The sequence below is a fragment of the Crotalus tigris genome, unplaced genomic scaffold (genome assembly GCF_016545835.1).
Source record: "Crotalus tigris isolate CLP2741 ecotype Arizona unplaced genomic scaffold, ASM1654583v1 scf7180000018115.866842, whole genome shotgun sequence".
Classification (NCBI taxonomy): domain Eukaryota; kingdom Metazoa; phylum Chordata; class Lepidosauria; order Squamata; family Viperidae; genus Crotalus; species Crotalus tigris.
Window position 1 is genome coordinate 329,806 of NW_024096832.1, and position 15,511 is coordinate 345,316.

The following is a 15,511-nucleotide window of genomic DNA, read 5'->3' on the forward strand; positions in this document are numbered from 1 at the left end:
CTCTAATGAGTTCATTGGGCTTAATTCCTATCTGAATAATCACTGAATATATTGCTATCTTGGATATTATTTGAATGTAATGCATTTCAAAATAAAAGAAAATAATTAGGAGGAAAATCAGTAGTCTTTATTGGTTATCTACTGTTGAGTGATAAAACGTTGATATTCTTATGCCATCCAGAGAACTTTATCAGCTTGGTGGGAAATCCAGAATTGTTTTTTTAAAGATTACAATACCTTCAGATGCTTGTTTAGAAAAAATATTTTCTCCAATTAACTTTCAAAGGTTGAAATGTGAGATAGTGCTAAGATTTATGACTCTCTCTGACATGATATTTAGCTATTCTGCTTTTTCTCTCTTTAGCTTTACTTTCATAGATAATAACTACAAACTAAGAATAAATTGACAATAAATAAATCTTATAAATCCATTTTATTCCTAGAAGTTTTTTAATATGGATCTAAATGTTTAAGTAACATTGAAATGCATTTTGAATCTACTTTTCGCATGAAATGTGTCTTTTAAATCTTAATTTTTAAATTTTTCTCAATGTGTTTTATTCCAAAATATTAATTTATGTATAATTACTTAGAGTCATTTCACTAGGTTTCAGGCTAGAGTTCAGCATGGAGGCAGAATCGACACAATTTCTGATAACTGTGGAAGTGCTGAGATAGGGTCAAAGTATTCATCATAGTGCTCCTTGATCTACCAGCAGTATGTTTATGATTGACCATGGGGTCCTCTCATGCAAGCTTTGGGTTTGGGAGTGGGAGTTACTGTTTTTCAGGAGTTCTTTCTTTGTGTCCAGTTCCAATTGGTGTTGACAAGGGTGAAAAGCTGCACCTGCAACCCCTCATTTGTGGAGTGCTGCAGGGTTAGCACTCCTTTTGTCTAACAGCTATATGAGATCTTCTGTTGATTTGTGGTCAGATATCATCAATATGCTGATGATACCCAATTATATGCTGTATTTCAAGGCTGACCTAATGATATTATCAAAGTCCTGACAAAGTCCCTGGAAGCTATGCATGCCTGGATCGAGAAGAACAGATTTGGGCATAACCCCAACAAAACTGAGTGGTTTTGTTTGATCCCTCTGGTTCCAGGGACTCTCCTTCTTTAGTCTTTGATTGGAATGCACTTCCCCATGCAAGACTGTACTGCAGTCTGGGTGTCCTCTTCAACTCACTGCTCCTGCTCAAAGTGCATGTAGCAGTTGTGGTCAGGAGAGTCTCTGTACAGATTCATCTTGTCCATCATATGCACCTGTTTCTGGCCCAGGAGGATTTTCAGGCAGTCACTCATGCCATAGTCATCTCATGATTGGATTACTATAATTTATTCTACATGGGGCTATGACTGAAGCCAATTCAGAAGCTAAAGACAATCCAGAATCCAGCATTGCAGGCAATGATGAATGTGTTACAGTACTGTTTCACGAGCTGCACTGGTTGCCCGTTGGCTTTTCGGTGCAATTCAAGATGCTTGCAATCACCTATAAAGCTGTGCATGGCATACAGCCTGGTTATTTGAGGGCTGCCATTCTCCTTATGTTTTCACCTGTCCCATGAGATCAGCTAGAATGAAGACACCTCAAGTCCCATCAATTAAACTGTGTCATGTTGTGGGATCTAGGAAGTGTGCCTTCTTGGTGATGGCTGCAATGATATCCCATGAAGATTCATATTGCTGCCATCCTTTTCACTTTTCACGATCTGATTGTTCTTCTAGGGCATGGTCTAGACTAGTTTTTGTTTTTTGCTGTTTGCCTTTGGGGTGATGTATATGCAGTCGGTTATCTACTTTTTTCTTGATTTTTTTTTCATTTTTATCTATAAGCTGCCTAGAGTCACTATGGAGTTGGACAATCACAAAGAGGAAATAAGAAATATTTTTTTTAAAATGTAAGCTGCATCACAATATTAGGAGTGTAAATTAGAATAGAGTAGAGTAGAGTAGAGTAGAATAGAATAGAATAGAATAGAATAGAATAGAATAGAATAGAATAGAATAGAATAGAATAGAATAGAATAGAATAGAGCTGGAAGGGACCTTGGAGGTCTTCTAGTCCAGCCCCCTGCTCGAGCAGGAGAATCTATACTATTTCAGACAAGTGACTGTCTAGTCCAGGGTAGGGAAACTTGGCTTTTTTATGACTTGTGGACTTCAATACCCAGAATTCCTGAACCAACCATGCTGACTTAGGAATTCTGGGAGTTGAAGTCCAAAAGTCATAAAAGAGCCAAGGTTCCCTACTCCTGGTCTAGTCTCTTCTTAAAACCTCCAGTGATGGTGTGCCTACGATTTCTGAAGGCAAGCTGTTCCACTGATTAATTGTCCTCACTGTTAGGAAGTTTCTCCTTAATTCCAGTTTGTTTCTCTCTTTGGTCAGTTTCCAACCATTGTTTCTTGTCTTGCCCTATGGTGCTTTGGAGAATAGTTTGATGCCCTCTTCTTTGTGGCAGCCCCTCAAATACTGGAACACTGCTATCATGTCACTCCTGTTTCTTCTTTTCTTTAGACTAGCCAAGCCCAAGTCCTGCAGCCGTTGTCCATATGTTTTAATCTCTAGGCCTTTGATAATTTTAGTTGCTCTTCTCTGAACTTCCTCCAAGGTTTCAACATCATTTTTGTAGTATGGTGACCAAAATTGGTTGCAATTATTACAGGTGTGATCTCACTAGGGTTTTATAAAGCGATACTAATACTTTGCATGATCTTGATTCTATGACTCTGTTTATACAACCCAGGATTGTATTAGCTTTTCTGGCTGCTGCTGCATACTGCTGGCTCATAGTTCAAGTGATCATCTACTAGGACTCCAAGGTCCCTCTCATAGTTACTGTTTTTGAGCCAGGTCTCACCTAATCTGTACTTTTACCTTTGATTTTTCCTGCTTTTCTCCACATTAAAATTCATTTTATTGGAGAGGGCCCATTGTTCACTATTGTTGACAGCTGTACATTAATTAGTTCATTATTCATGATTAAACCATGAAGAATTTATTCCTTAAATATTTCACTGTCACTTAAGCTTAAAAATATATGAAGCTGTCTTAAATTAAATAAGGCCACTGATCCACCTATTCTAGCATTATGTTCTAAATAGCAGCTCTTTCCCAAAGTCCCATTTATAGGACTTTTTGCATTATCTGCAAGCCATTTAACTGGAGATGTTGCAGAGAACCATCTACAACATGAAAAGCACTGTATGATGAAAATACAGCCAACTTAGATTAGACTTAGCTGAGCCACAGCTAACACAGAATCTATAGTAGGATGCTCCTTTACTTGCTTGTAGAGCAGTGGTTCTCAACCTGTGGGTCGGGAGCCCATTTGGGGTCGAACGACCATTTCACGGGGGTCGCCAAACAATGCAGTCCGCCATTTTTTCCCCCTTTTCCTTAGCTATGCTACTCCCTTTTATTCAATTGGCTTTGAAAGCCAATAGAATAGACTCTCTTGAATAGAGTCTAATTCTATTGGCTTTCAAAAGCCAATAGGAATTGTCCAGGCTGTCTCTGCCCTGCTGAGCCTGCCAAAAGTCCCATTCTGCAACGGTGCTGCACCAGTTGAGTAGTCCTCGACTTACGACCGGTTGGGGATTGCAGCATTAAAAAGGTTGAGAACTACTGTTGTAGAGGGATGCTTTCATCTTTCCCTTGCATATCTATGATCTCAACCTCTCTTTTTTACTGCAATTGTTTATGACAGTAAAACATTACTGAGAATAAGAGTTGCAAAGAAGGACCATGTGCCAGATCAGCCTACAAATGTTTTGTTTACTATTAAGTCCATGAGTCAGATATTTTGATCTCTGCAAAAAGCCCCAAAACCATTCACCTTCAGTATGGTAAAAAAGAAAATATTTTTATTAAAGAAAAAGGGGGAAATAATTGCTTGATGAAATTCTCTTGAGTGAAAAGTAGAGTTCTTATATTTACTATATGTAGCCAAGGAATATATGCTAGTCTAAAGAAAAACATTAGAAAGGGTATTCATTCTATTGGTTGCATCCAACCTAGAAAGATAAGCAGCCAAAGAAAATTTAGAGCTTTGTAGGAAAACTACTGCATTGTCTTTCATCTTCCATAAGACAGTAAAGCTCATAAAAGCTACCAAAAGAAATTTCAAAGCACTTTGAGAATAAAGCAGGAAAACAGAGCTGGCTCTTTTTCTCAGTGAAAGTTAACTTTCAGAAGATTGGACAAATGTTGCTCGTTTAATAAGTACTCTGCATGTCCTATTAAGGCTTTGATTGCTAAAGGCTGATTTGAGTTTAGAAAGGCCGGTAATAAATGAGATTTCTGAAATGAATAAACTTTTTAAAGATTTCCAAATACATTTTGAAGATTCTACTCAAAATGCTGAAATAATTCATTCCTTTGAGAATTTCATATAACATTAGTTATACTATATTCACAGGGACTGGTAGAAAGACAAAGCCTTCTGAACTTGTCCCATGTTGTGCACCCCATGCCATGTCATCTATACATTATGCAGTTGCCTGTAGAGTAGCATTTAGGTAGAGCAATGTCCATGTAGTTTTAGAATGACAAAAGCAGAGCTGTGATGCAATCCCTGTTCTTTGGTCATGATAAATTGTACAAGGTCATGCTGCATGTAAAAAAGGAATTGGACCTGCTGGAAAAACTAGACAGACTTAGTTGTGGTTTGGTTTACTATATCGTAAATAATTGTGATTTACAAGTTTGGGCTAAATTCTGGCAGTTTCTAAGCAGATTGTTAAGATTATTTTTTTCTTTCTTTCTCCCATGCTGTTAATACATATTTACAGTTGGAAACATAACATACATAGTGTTTTTCAGCTGTAATGCTAATTACTGGTAATTACTACAATAATAGCATGGTATCCTAATCTGTAGCATTTAAAACCACAAAATACATGTAATACATTTAATAAATAAATCCAAAATAGAGCCAGAATATTCAAGAACTCCTGAGCCAAAATCATTACTAATTGATTTTTTAAAACTTTTTTCTGCTTTTTGTAAAAAGCATAAATGATAATGTTAATTTTCTATCTCTTCTATGGGAAAGGTTAATGTAACATTTTGCAATTTGGGACTAGCTGCAAGTGATTATATCTGAGGAAGTAAGCAGTGTGACTGAATTCAAGCATGACCTAGATGTGCTTTTTCTATGTTCAAAGCACTGAAGTGGATTGGTCTTGGTAAAGGTGTATTGCCTATGTGAGAGAGTCATGCAAAGAAGTTGTTGATGCTGGGAAGGGACCTACCTACCTGTCTAGTTTAATGAAAAGAAGGACTAGGGGTGATATGATAGCAATGTTCCAATATCTAAGGGGCTGCCATAAAGAAGAGGTCAACCTATTTTCAAAAGCATCTGAAGGCAGCACAAAAAGCAATGGATAGAAACTAACCAGGGAGAGAACCAACCTAAACTAATGAGAAATTTCCTTTCAGAACAATTAATCAGTGGAATGACTTGCCACCAGAAATTGTGGGTGCTCCAACACTGGAGGTTTTTAAGAAGATCGGACAACCATTTGTCTGAAATGGCATAGAGTTTCCTACTTGAGCAGGGGGGTGGACTAGAAGACCTCCAAGGTCTCTTCCAATTCTGTTATCCCTTAACAGCTTTCTCCCTCCAAAAGACAATCAGGAAGAAGCTTAATGAAAGGATATAGAATCCAGAGCCTCAGTGTTATGTTAAATTTAACTTCATGACAGTTGCTGAATGTTAAAAAGCTTGCAGGGTATAAACTGCACAAGCAAAATTTTAAATGCATGCATTATATTTTCTTGTAGGTTTTTGTTATATTATGAACCTAGGCTGTAAACTGTTTGGGAACAGTTTGCTGTTAAGATGGCGCAGAAATATTTTTAAATAGGTAATAAATATAAAGGCAAAACAGTTTTAAGATAGTCAGAGTTGATTTGAAGCTGAAATATGCTTTTTAAACTCTAACCAATGTTTTCATGATGTTGAAATTATGGTTTGAAACTACCAGGTCAGTAAAAATACTTGAGGTATTATCTGACAATAAATCATTGCAAGCTTGGCTTTGTACCAGCCATGAACAATTTCTCTGCTGTTACGTTGGAGCTGAACCATTGTTCTACTTTTACTTTGCTTTCAGCAATAAGTGAGTTTGAAAAGAAACACATCATCTTAACCTGAACTATCTTATTATGTGTGTAGAGGTTATTTTTCCAAGGCAATAATTTATTCTGACAGCTTCTCTTGTGTTTTAATTTACATTATAATCATATGGACACTCATTGGTTGGGATTCTGGGAAACAAATCTTGTTCTGCATCTTCATAACCTGGATATATAGGTTTCTTAAATGTGTTTTGCATTAAACATATATGCATTTCATTCATAGATGCCTGAATTTTCCTCCCTCCCTTTTCTGTCTTTTAGGGTCTTTATGTCTTTGTGGTATATTTCATTTTACATAACCAACTTTGCTGCCCCGTGAAAGCCAGCTATACAGTTGAAATGAATGGAAATACTAGCTCGGGGTCTACATTTTTCACTCATGGAAGTGGCATGCCTTTGGCAGGGGAAGAGATCAGCAAATCTACTCAAAATCTTATTGCTGCTATGGAAGAGGTACCTTTATTATTTTACCTTTACAAATAAATATACTAACAACTCATATACAGGTATGTTTCTACATGATCCATTGGTTTTATTAATTGATAAGTTTTTACATCTTACATTTCAGTCAGGAACTCAAGAGTGGCATACAGCAAGCATTCTCACATATTTTTTTCTCTGAGAGGTAAATTAGACACACACAGAGAGAGTAGCAAGCCCAAAGTCACACAGTGAGCTTCTGTGGATGAGGGCAGACACTCAAAACATAACATGTTTAGTAAAGCACAACTGTAAATAATGAAAGATTAACAATGCAGCTCTGTAGATATCTCCTTTTTAAATAGTTCATTGCAGTTTATGAATATTCGTATTTCTAAGAAACCTCACTGGATCCAGTGGATCTTATCCCAAAGTTTTTAATTTAGATTGCAGTCATATACTTAACTGCTTGGTAGAAGAGCCCCCTTTGTAGTGAGCGAGGTTTGTATCTCAGCATATAATATCAACATTAACAGCTGCACAAGAAAGAAGTTCAAATCACAATGCAAAGAACAAAAGCAGCTTTTCTTTCTCCTTTATAAGCCAACAAAAAATTTCATTGGAAAAATGTGTTGGGTTCTCTTGGCAGCTCTATTATAATGATGCCTTTACACTGGCCGAACTCCATGCTGATTGTCATATGAACCTGAGCAATTATTTTCCATTTGATCTTAATTCACAGGTCAGGAGAGTAAGCAAAACAAAGAAGGTGCCACCTTCTGTCTCCAGGTCATTTCAGGTTTTGTCTAAACAGGTCATTGGATTTATCTAGAAAATAGAGCTGTAAAGTATACATGTCAGAAGCATCATATATGTATTATTTTCAGCAATCCTGCTCTATTTCAAAATGCTATTGTCCATTCCCTTTCCAAATGCAACCCACTTACACCTTATTACAACTGCCATATTAAGACATTTTAAAAGTACAGAAAGGGATCTAGCTGTGAGCCAGCCAAAGGGGAGAGAATATGTTAGTCATGATGGAAAGTTGGATCTGAGAGGACACCCTAATAGCAAGTGGTCTATAAAATAATATACATACAGCATTTGCACATTGTCATAGCTCATCATGCTTATTTTCTAACATTTATGTTGTGGAGCCAACTGATCCAGACTCCAAGATGCCAGTAACTGGAATCTTTTTTGCAGCTGGGCACAAACAGACCTTCAAAAGTTCTCCACTAAATTTGTTGGCAAAGTAGCTTGGAATAGGAAATTTCTCTAACCATCTTCAGGAAAAGAAAAATTCTTCAACATTTTTTTAATGAACTGAGTGTTCCTTCTTGTTGATAGTTGCCTCGCTATAAAAAAAAATAATAAAGGAATTTCCTAATGACAACCTTCCTTGAATTTAATTGAAGTTCTGGAAACCATAAAGATGATTATATCATGAGAGGCAGAACATTCTCTATGCATCTTGGCTACCTCATAATTAAATAAGTGCAAGTATATGACCTTCCACCCAAAAAAACCTTCTCCCTTAAAAGAGAATTTGCTTTTAGAAGTTCCTTCATCATATTGAATGAAGACAGGTTAAAAAAAATCCAGGTATATTTTTTGCCCAGCTAGAAATTGGAGGTTGAATTAGGATTGCTTATTTATTTGTTTGTTTGTTTGGTTGGTTGGTTTTTTTATCCCACCTTTATTATTAAGTGTATGTATGTGTATGCGACAAGGGCTGAGTACCATTTCTTTATGGATTTTTTTTATTTCAGCAAAAAATTCAATCAATTACATCACTTAGCTTCCTTCTGTATGGCCTTTATAGTTTAGCAGAGATTTGAATTTGGGATGACCATGTTCCATGCTTAGTTGTTGTACATTTATTCTATACTTATAATAGCAGGATCTGTCACAATAGCAGTATGTAGATGTTAATCATAAGCCATGTTTAGCAAAAATTGTGTTTATTGACTATTTAAACATTTGTGCCCCAGTTTTGCCTAGCTAAATATGTGTTCTCTGTTTTTCCTCAAACAAGCTCCTTTTTCCTTAAATATCAATAACATAACATATTTATTTTCTATTTTAAATAAATCCATCAAATGCTCTAATGAAGTAATACAGCAGCAAAGAACAATTTAGCTACTCAAAATTATTTAAAAATGTTTCTTTTTTTCTTGGCAATTTTTATTTTATTCAAAAGAAAGTTAAAATATAAAATTCCAAGAAATTTAAAACAACAAAAAGCAAAGAAAAGATACACAAAGCATACGAGACATTTAAAAAGTGCATTAAAAATGAAAAATGAAAACAAAAAAAGAACACATCTACACATATTACCTCTCCCATTGAATACTGATTATTACATTGCTAGAGTATGAGTTTCCACCGCTTACAAAAGAGCCCATTTTTTAAAAAAAAAACCCTAATAAATCTATTTGCAAATTATTGATCTGTCATCTATATGCTATATTAATGACAGAATACTTAACACGAAGAACAATAATAATGAAAAGGACAAGATGAGATTTTGAAAACCCTCTGTTAACAAACTATTATTGTAATCAACTCATAGAAAATTTACCATGGCCTCTTATCTATCCCAAATCATCCTAAAAGTTAAGAATAATTTATCCTAGATCAATTTTGTTTTTTGATACCATTTCTTATTTCCTTCTGAAATAAGTAGTCATTATAGCAGAAAGCAAGATCTACCCATCCTCTGAAAAGCCATTGAAGAGGAGATGACACAAGGCTTCCTTAGACAACAACCAGCATAAGGTTATTGTCACAGAAAAGGGGCCTCTTCTTGCTCCACATTAATTACCATTCCTGAGGTGTTCAGAGATGCAGGAGGGCCTTTGACTTTCACCTCAGCAGGCAATCAGTGTTGGCTGAAATAGAACCAGTCTTTACATGTCCAGAGAGACTATAAGGGAGCCTTGTAGTTGCTGCTACTGTAATGTTGACAACTCTCGTTTTCTTTGAACATTTGTCGTGGTGTTGCAGAGTCCACAGTAAGATATACATAAATCCAAGGCCAGTTTGATATCAGTTATTCATTCCATATTTTCTGTGTTTGTAGTTCTACCAATTATTGTTTCACAAAGAAACTAACTTTCATCTTGTATATCTACTACATTATTATTTTATCAAGAATAGTCTGTGTATCCTGAAGGAATTCGTGGCTAGACTTAGAGAAACAGTCTTCCTTTGATAGTGGTATTTTTGGCAATATCAAACCTTAATCCCACTTAATTTGTGGGCCTGACCTAGCCATTAAGTAAAGTATCATTAAAAGTCCAGAATTCTTATTTCTCAATGCTGAACTGATTTTCACTGCTGGGGACAGAAGAAAGCTTAGTGGAATTGTGTAACTCAGGTCCCAGCATAATTTGACCAACTGAGATACCAACTGCATTTAGACAAGGAGATGGGCATTTGCTACTTTGAATCAGATGGCAAAATCTTTTGTCTATCCCTATTTTGGCATTGGGAAATGCCATAATGCATAAGAAAACGTCCGTTGCTCTAAGTCTTTTGACTACATGCACATTACTAGAGCCAGGATATTTGGGATGAGCCTATTGCGTCTAAATCAAGATATTTTCTTAATTGCCAAAATAACTAAGTAAATAATGATGATGATATTGTTTGCTATTTGTGGGATCTTCTAGTCTAGAGAACCAATAACATTATTAGGAAGACAATGCAAAGAGATTTTTGTGGCACTCTGTATAAAAACTATACACTTCTTAATGCTTTTTCTAAAGATGCCAGCAGACTGGGAAAGGACATCCCCAAAAACAGGCACCGAGGCCAGGACTGTCTTTAAGCAAAGCCCACAGAATGGCAGTGCCTACATAGCTGCTGGAGAATTTAGGAACAGTTCTTTGATGGCAGATGAAGAATCACAAGAGTTTGATGATCTAATATTTGCTTTAAAAACTGGTAAGTACAATGTATCCTCCTTTCTAAATAATCAGATATGATTGTTTTGCATTTGTATTCCTGCTAACTGTTCACATCAAAGTTAAAAGTCTGCCTTATGCTGAACTTAATATGCATTTTATTTAAAGAACAAAAAGACAAATTGAATGAAAACACATTTAGCTGTATCAGGGAAGCAGAATGTGTATTCTTACTGTAAGTGTTTAAAATTTAGGGTGAAGAAGTAAATATTATTCTTATATAATTCACAAGCTACTATTTAGATATAAAAATGCTTCAATATGTCCAATTTATATGGATCTAATTTCACATTTATATGGAAGCAATTGTAGATGAATGAAAAATACAGTCTGGACTGTGCAATTATGCCATCTTGCTAAGTTAGGCTCCCCATAGCTATATGAAGAAGTTTAACTGTTGTCCAAGAACCAGATTAAGATTAATTCTAAGTAAAAGATGGAAAAAAATCCAGTCACTGAATGTGAAAGTATGTCACAGAAGACACTATTGGTATTTCTTGGATATGCAGAAAATGAAATTTATGGATTTCTATAGATCTCCTAGAATAGAGACAAGTCAGCATTCTACTCATCAGATGTTTTGCCACCACTAATACTTTTGGAGGGTACATCATTTGCCAACCTCACAACTGTCTTAATTTGAAGGACAGGTTTTCAAGTTTACAAATATGAATATGATTACTGACTTCAAAAGAGCACTTGTATTTCTAGTTTATATACATCCTGGTTACACGTAACAGAATACAAGTCAAGCCCGATTATGTTTTGCATGGATCACTCAGTAGCATAACAATTTCTCAGATTTATTTGTTTGGAAGATCGATAGTTGCATAATGAAACATGGCAGCAAATGATATGACTGTAATACTGCTTAGCAAGGCATAAAGTGACCCAAATATATATGTATGTGTGTTTATTGTGTGAAAAGGGGAAGTGCCAAGTTATGTAATTTTTTTAAAAAAGTTCTAAGGTCAAACTATGAGTCCTGAAGAAATATTTCTAAATGCTTTGTGTCACATAGGCAGAAAGACTAGATTGTAAACTTGCTTTACAGGTACTGTGAGTTTCTTAGGCAAACAGGCAGCTGGGAGACCTTTGAGCCACAATCTGCATTTGGTTTCATTGGCATTCTTAGAGTAAATTCAGATAGGCCCTTGTTTATTCATGACACTTTCACAGCTGAACTATAGTGTTTCATTCCCTTGTTAGACCAAAATAAATAAATAAATAAAATTAGTTACTGTTTGAAAGAAATATTATATGAAAGGAGAAATTCTCAATTCTACTAAAGCTACTAAAATGAAAATAACAGTTAATTGTTTATGTTGGCCATAAAAAAAAACTTGTTGGGTGTGTGTAAACATCAAAAAGGTGAGAAACTACTAATAATATAATATAAGTTTTTAAACTTATAAAAAAGGTGACATGAGATTTAATATTCATTTACCCTCTGCAGTAGTAGATACCACCACACTGATTTTGCAAGCCCAGAAGATCGTAAACATACTTCAGATTTATAATTCCTGGTTAGGCTGGGAAGCAATGTTATACATGTATCTCAGAGTTTTCTTTTTTGACTGCAAGCTGGGCTCAGTTGACAAAGTAGCTGAGATATCAACTTTAGCATTAGTGCTGAAAATGTACAGGCAACATTTTCTCAAAAATCAGTCCCAGTGTGAAGTCATTACACAGTCTTACAGGGCCTCATTGCTTTAATTTGAGAACATGCTGCCCCTAAGAACTCTTAACTATCTTGTGGTAAACACTTCTAGATAAAAGTTTAAATGGTCTGTGCAGTTTTAAGTTGTTTTTCCATAGAGGACTTTACACTCTAGTTTTATTCGAAAAGAAGATTATCAAATCCTTAAGAATTCATTCACGGCAAGAAAAAGTATAGTCATGTTGTAATTTGGATTTTAGAAAAGCAATCATCTTAATAGGTTATTTGTTTAAACAATCAGCAACACAACAAAACCACACATGTATAAAATGGGAAACAGCAGGTCAATCCATTTGGCTTTTTGTGCTATTTCTTTAATGGTGAAAGTGAGTCAAAGAACAGAAGGGACCTATCCTTTAGGAAAGATTTGTGTGCAGTGATACTTGATTTTAGAAATTAGAAGTTAATTCACTGCTTCAGGATTTCTATTCCCTATCCTCAAACTACTGTTTAGAACATATCCGGATTAACCTCCCTCACTGACAGATTTTTAGAAGGGATCCAAATTTCATAATCATCTTCCATTTTAATCTTCCTGGGTCTTCAATCACCAACTACCTTTTCCTTCTCATTAAACAACTGTGAAGCAAGAAAAGATTGAAGAAAGGAACACTAACAATAACTGTAGGAATCCATCTTTTAAAGCATCTTTAAGTCATTTGATGGCATGGAGAATATTGTAATTTGGTCATGTCATCTGCTGTATTTTAGAATTAAAAACAGACAAATAACCCAGGTTCGTGTATAACAAGGCAACTTAATATGCCACATTTTCTGTTTTATGTGTTTTATTAATTTATTAATTTATTAAAACGTGGTAGCATTTGGTTTCCTGCATATAGCATAGTCCAAATACAGTGAGCCAGGTTTATTGCTGGTATAGCTCCTTTGAAATATATGCATTTGCAGCAGAAATAATTTAGCCTAGTCCATTGAATCTTTGCAGCCCTTGCTCATTTGTAGCTGGTTTTACTGGCAAATAATGTCTGGAATTAATCTCTTTTGACATTACCATGTTTAATTATGCTTGCATGCACTTCTGCACTTCTGCCTAAATAGGATTTGCAAGTCTTGAAATGTCTAAGTAGGGGTTGGGCAGTTTTTAAATGCTTTATTTATTTGTCCTAAGACCAAAAGCACAGTATGCTCACTCAGGCAAAGCAATCATTTGGTGCCACTAGAAGAAGAGATAATGTGGGGGTGGGGAAGAGAAGCTTTTCCACCTTTTTTTGTTCACTAAAAAAGCTTACTTCATCATCCTAAAAAGCTTTGCCAGAAGAACTGTACCTCTATGAAGAAAATATGGGGACATTACACTGATATCCCTACCCATCTTGATGTAATGTTGGTTCAGGAAATCTGCCCACCTAGTACAGAGTAAAGTCAAGCTTTCTACAATAGCATAATTGTAATCTGTGATTGCCATTGATGCATGTCCCTCATCATGTAGATGCTACCTTTGTGAGGAACTCCACTAGCAATTGGAGAGGTGCACAGAAAGAACCAAAAGAAACAATTGTCATGCTTAGTTTCTTCCCACACCTTGGAGATTTGCATGTATATTTAGTAATGTGTAGTCTTTTAAAGACATAGTTTCATGAAAATATACAAAAATAACTCTTAAGGGACATGAAGCATAGAGGGTACATGAAGAAATAGAATGCAGTATATCCAAATGTGTGTCTCTCTCTGTGTGTGTGTGTGTGTGTGTGTGTGTGTGTGTGTGTGTGTGAGAGAGAGAGAGAGAGAGAGAGAGAGAGAGAAAGAGAGAGAGAGAGAGAGAGAGAGAGAGAGAACATTCATATAAATATTGGAGTAGGCTATAAAATCTGAATGACCAGTAAAAAATATATTAAAATATCTAACAGAGTTCTGGAGGTTTGCAAACCTTAACCATAATATATTCTGCTTAAGTCCTTAAATATAATGAAGGCAATATTGCAGTAGTAGAATTAAAATTGCACACACTGTAATATCTGTAACTGTGGTTTATGGATCAAATTCAGTAAGGTAAATGATAGTTAAGAAAGAATGAGAATTCAGATGTGAACTAGAAATATAGCCTCATTTTCAGATCTCCCAAATATTCTGCCGTTCTTTCTATGTTCCAGGTGCTGGCCTCAACATCAGTGATACTGAGTCATGTCATGGCAGCCTGGATGGAAGTACAATAGCTAATTCCCAAATTGTTGAACTTAGAAGAATACCTATAGCAGACACTCATCTCTAATCCTTTCATTTTTTTAACATGCATTCTGCTTTTTATACATGTGTTTTATTTGAACAACAGCAACAACAAAATCTCACTACATATAGCTCTGTAACAGAATGCTGTGAATTATATGATTAAAGAATTAACATGTTTTGTTTATTAAATGAAATAATTTTTACAGTAAGCTATAAACAACTCATGTTTTAAGCCATTAATTTAGATGAACCTATTCTATAAAGTCAACTAATTTTTAAAATTAACTCCTATGTGTATTTCTGTTTTAATAAAAATTGAAATAATTAGTTTGATGGAGATGGTGTGTATATCTATATATGTTTCACCAGGAAAGATTCGACGGTTATAAGCTTCAGTTTATTTTATTCCTACAGTATAGATATTTCCCTTTTTCTTTTTTTCCTTTGCTCATATTCCAAGCAAGACAGAACAAATTATATCAGAAATTTACATGTAGAGATGCTAAGCCCAGAGACAATTTGAAAACAAATCCCACAGTATGAACTAAGACCGGAGTTAAAAAACAACAACAACCAACCTATAGTATCCTATCCATGATCTTTCCTGAATACAGGAACTAAAAATCTCCTCTCTGAAGGAGATGGGTGGTTAAGAGATAGGAAAATAAATAGAGATAGATAGATAGATAGATAGATAGATAGATAGATAGATAGATAGATAGATAGATAGATAGATAGATAGATAGATAGATGACAGAGAGAGATGATAGATAGATAGATAGATAGATAGATAGATAGATAGATAGATAGATAGAGAAAGAGAGAGAGAGAGAAAGAGAGAGAGAGATGATAGTCTTTTGCATTTGAGGTTTTCCAAAAATTTGTTGCATTTAAAAGAAAAATCTTCACATATGACCCAGTGTAGTTTAAAGCTCCAGGAGAATACAGAATTATTCTCAAGCCACTTCATGGATCATAAATTGTGAGAGGCAAGGGTGCTAAGCAAAGCCCCTGATCTAAATGCATTTCTGTATTGATAGAAAATGATTCTGTATAAG

The 15,511-nt window shown here is 35.2% G+C and overlaps 1 protein-coding gene across 9 annotated transcripts in view; it reads left to right on the forward strand.

The window, feature by feature from the left end:
- ADGRV1 (adhesion G protein-coupled receptor V1) overlaps positions 1-14,764 on the forward strand; it is a 255,607-nt gene extending 240,843 nt beyond the window's left edge. For all 9 annotated transcript variants that reach the window (XM_039348036.1, XM_039348042.1, XM_039348038.1 and 6 more), the window contains 3 exons: positions 6,414-6,605; positions 10,349-10,526; positions 14,378-14,764. In XM_039348036.1, coding sequence (XP_039203970.1) covers positions 6,414-6,605; positions 10,349-10,526; positions 14,378-14,496 — 489 coding nt within the window. In that variant the 3' untranslated portion in view covers positions 14,497-14,764. The remainder of the gene's footprint in view (positions 1-6,413; positions 6,606-10,348; positions 10,527-14,377) is intronic.
- The last annotated feature ends 747 nt before the right edge of the window (positions 14,765-15,511 follow it).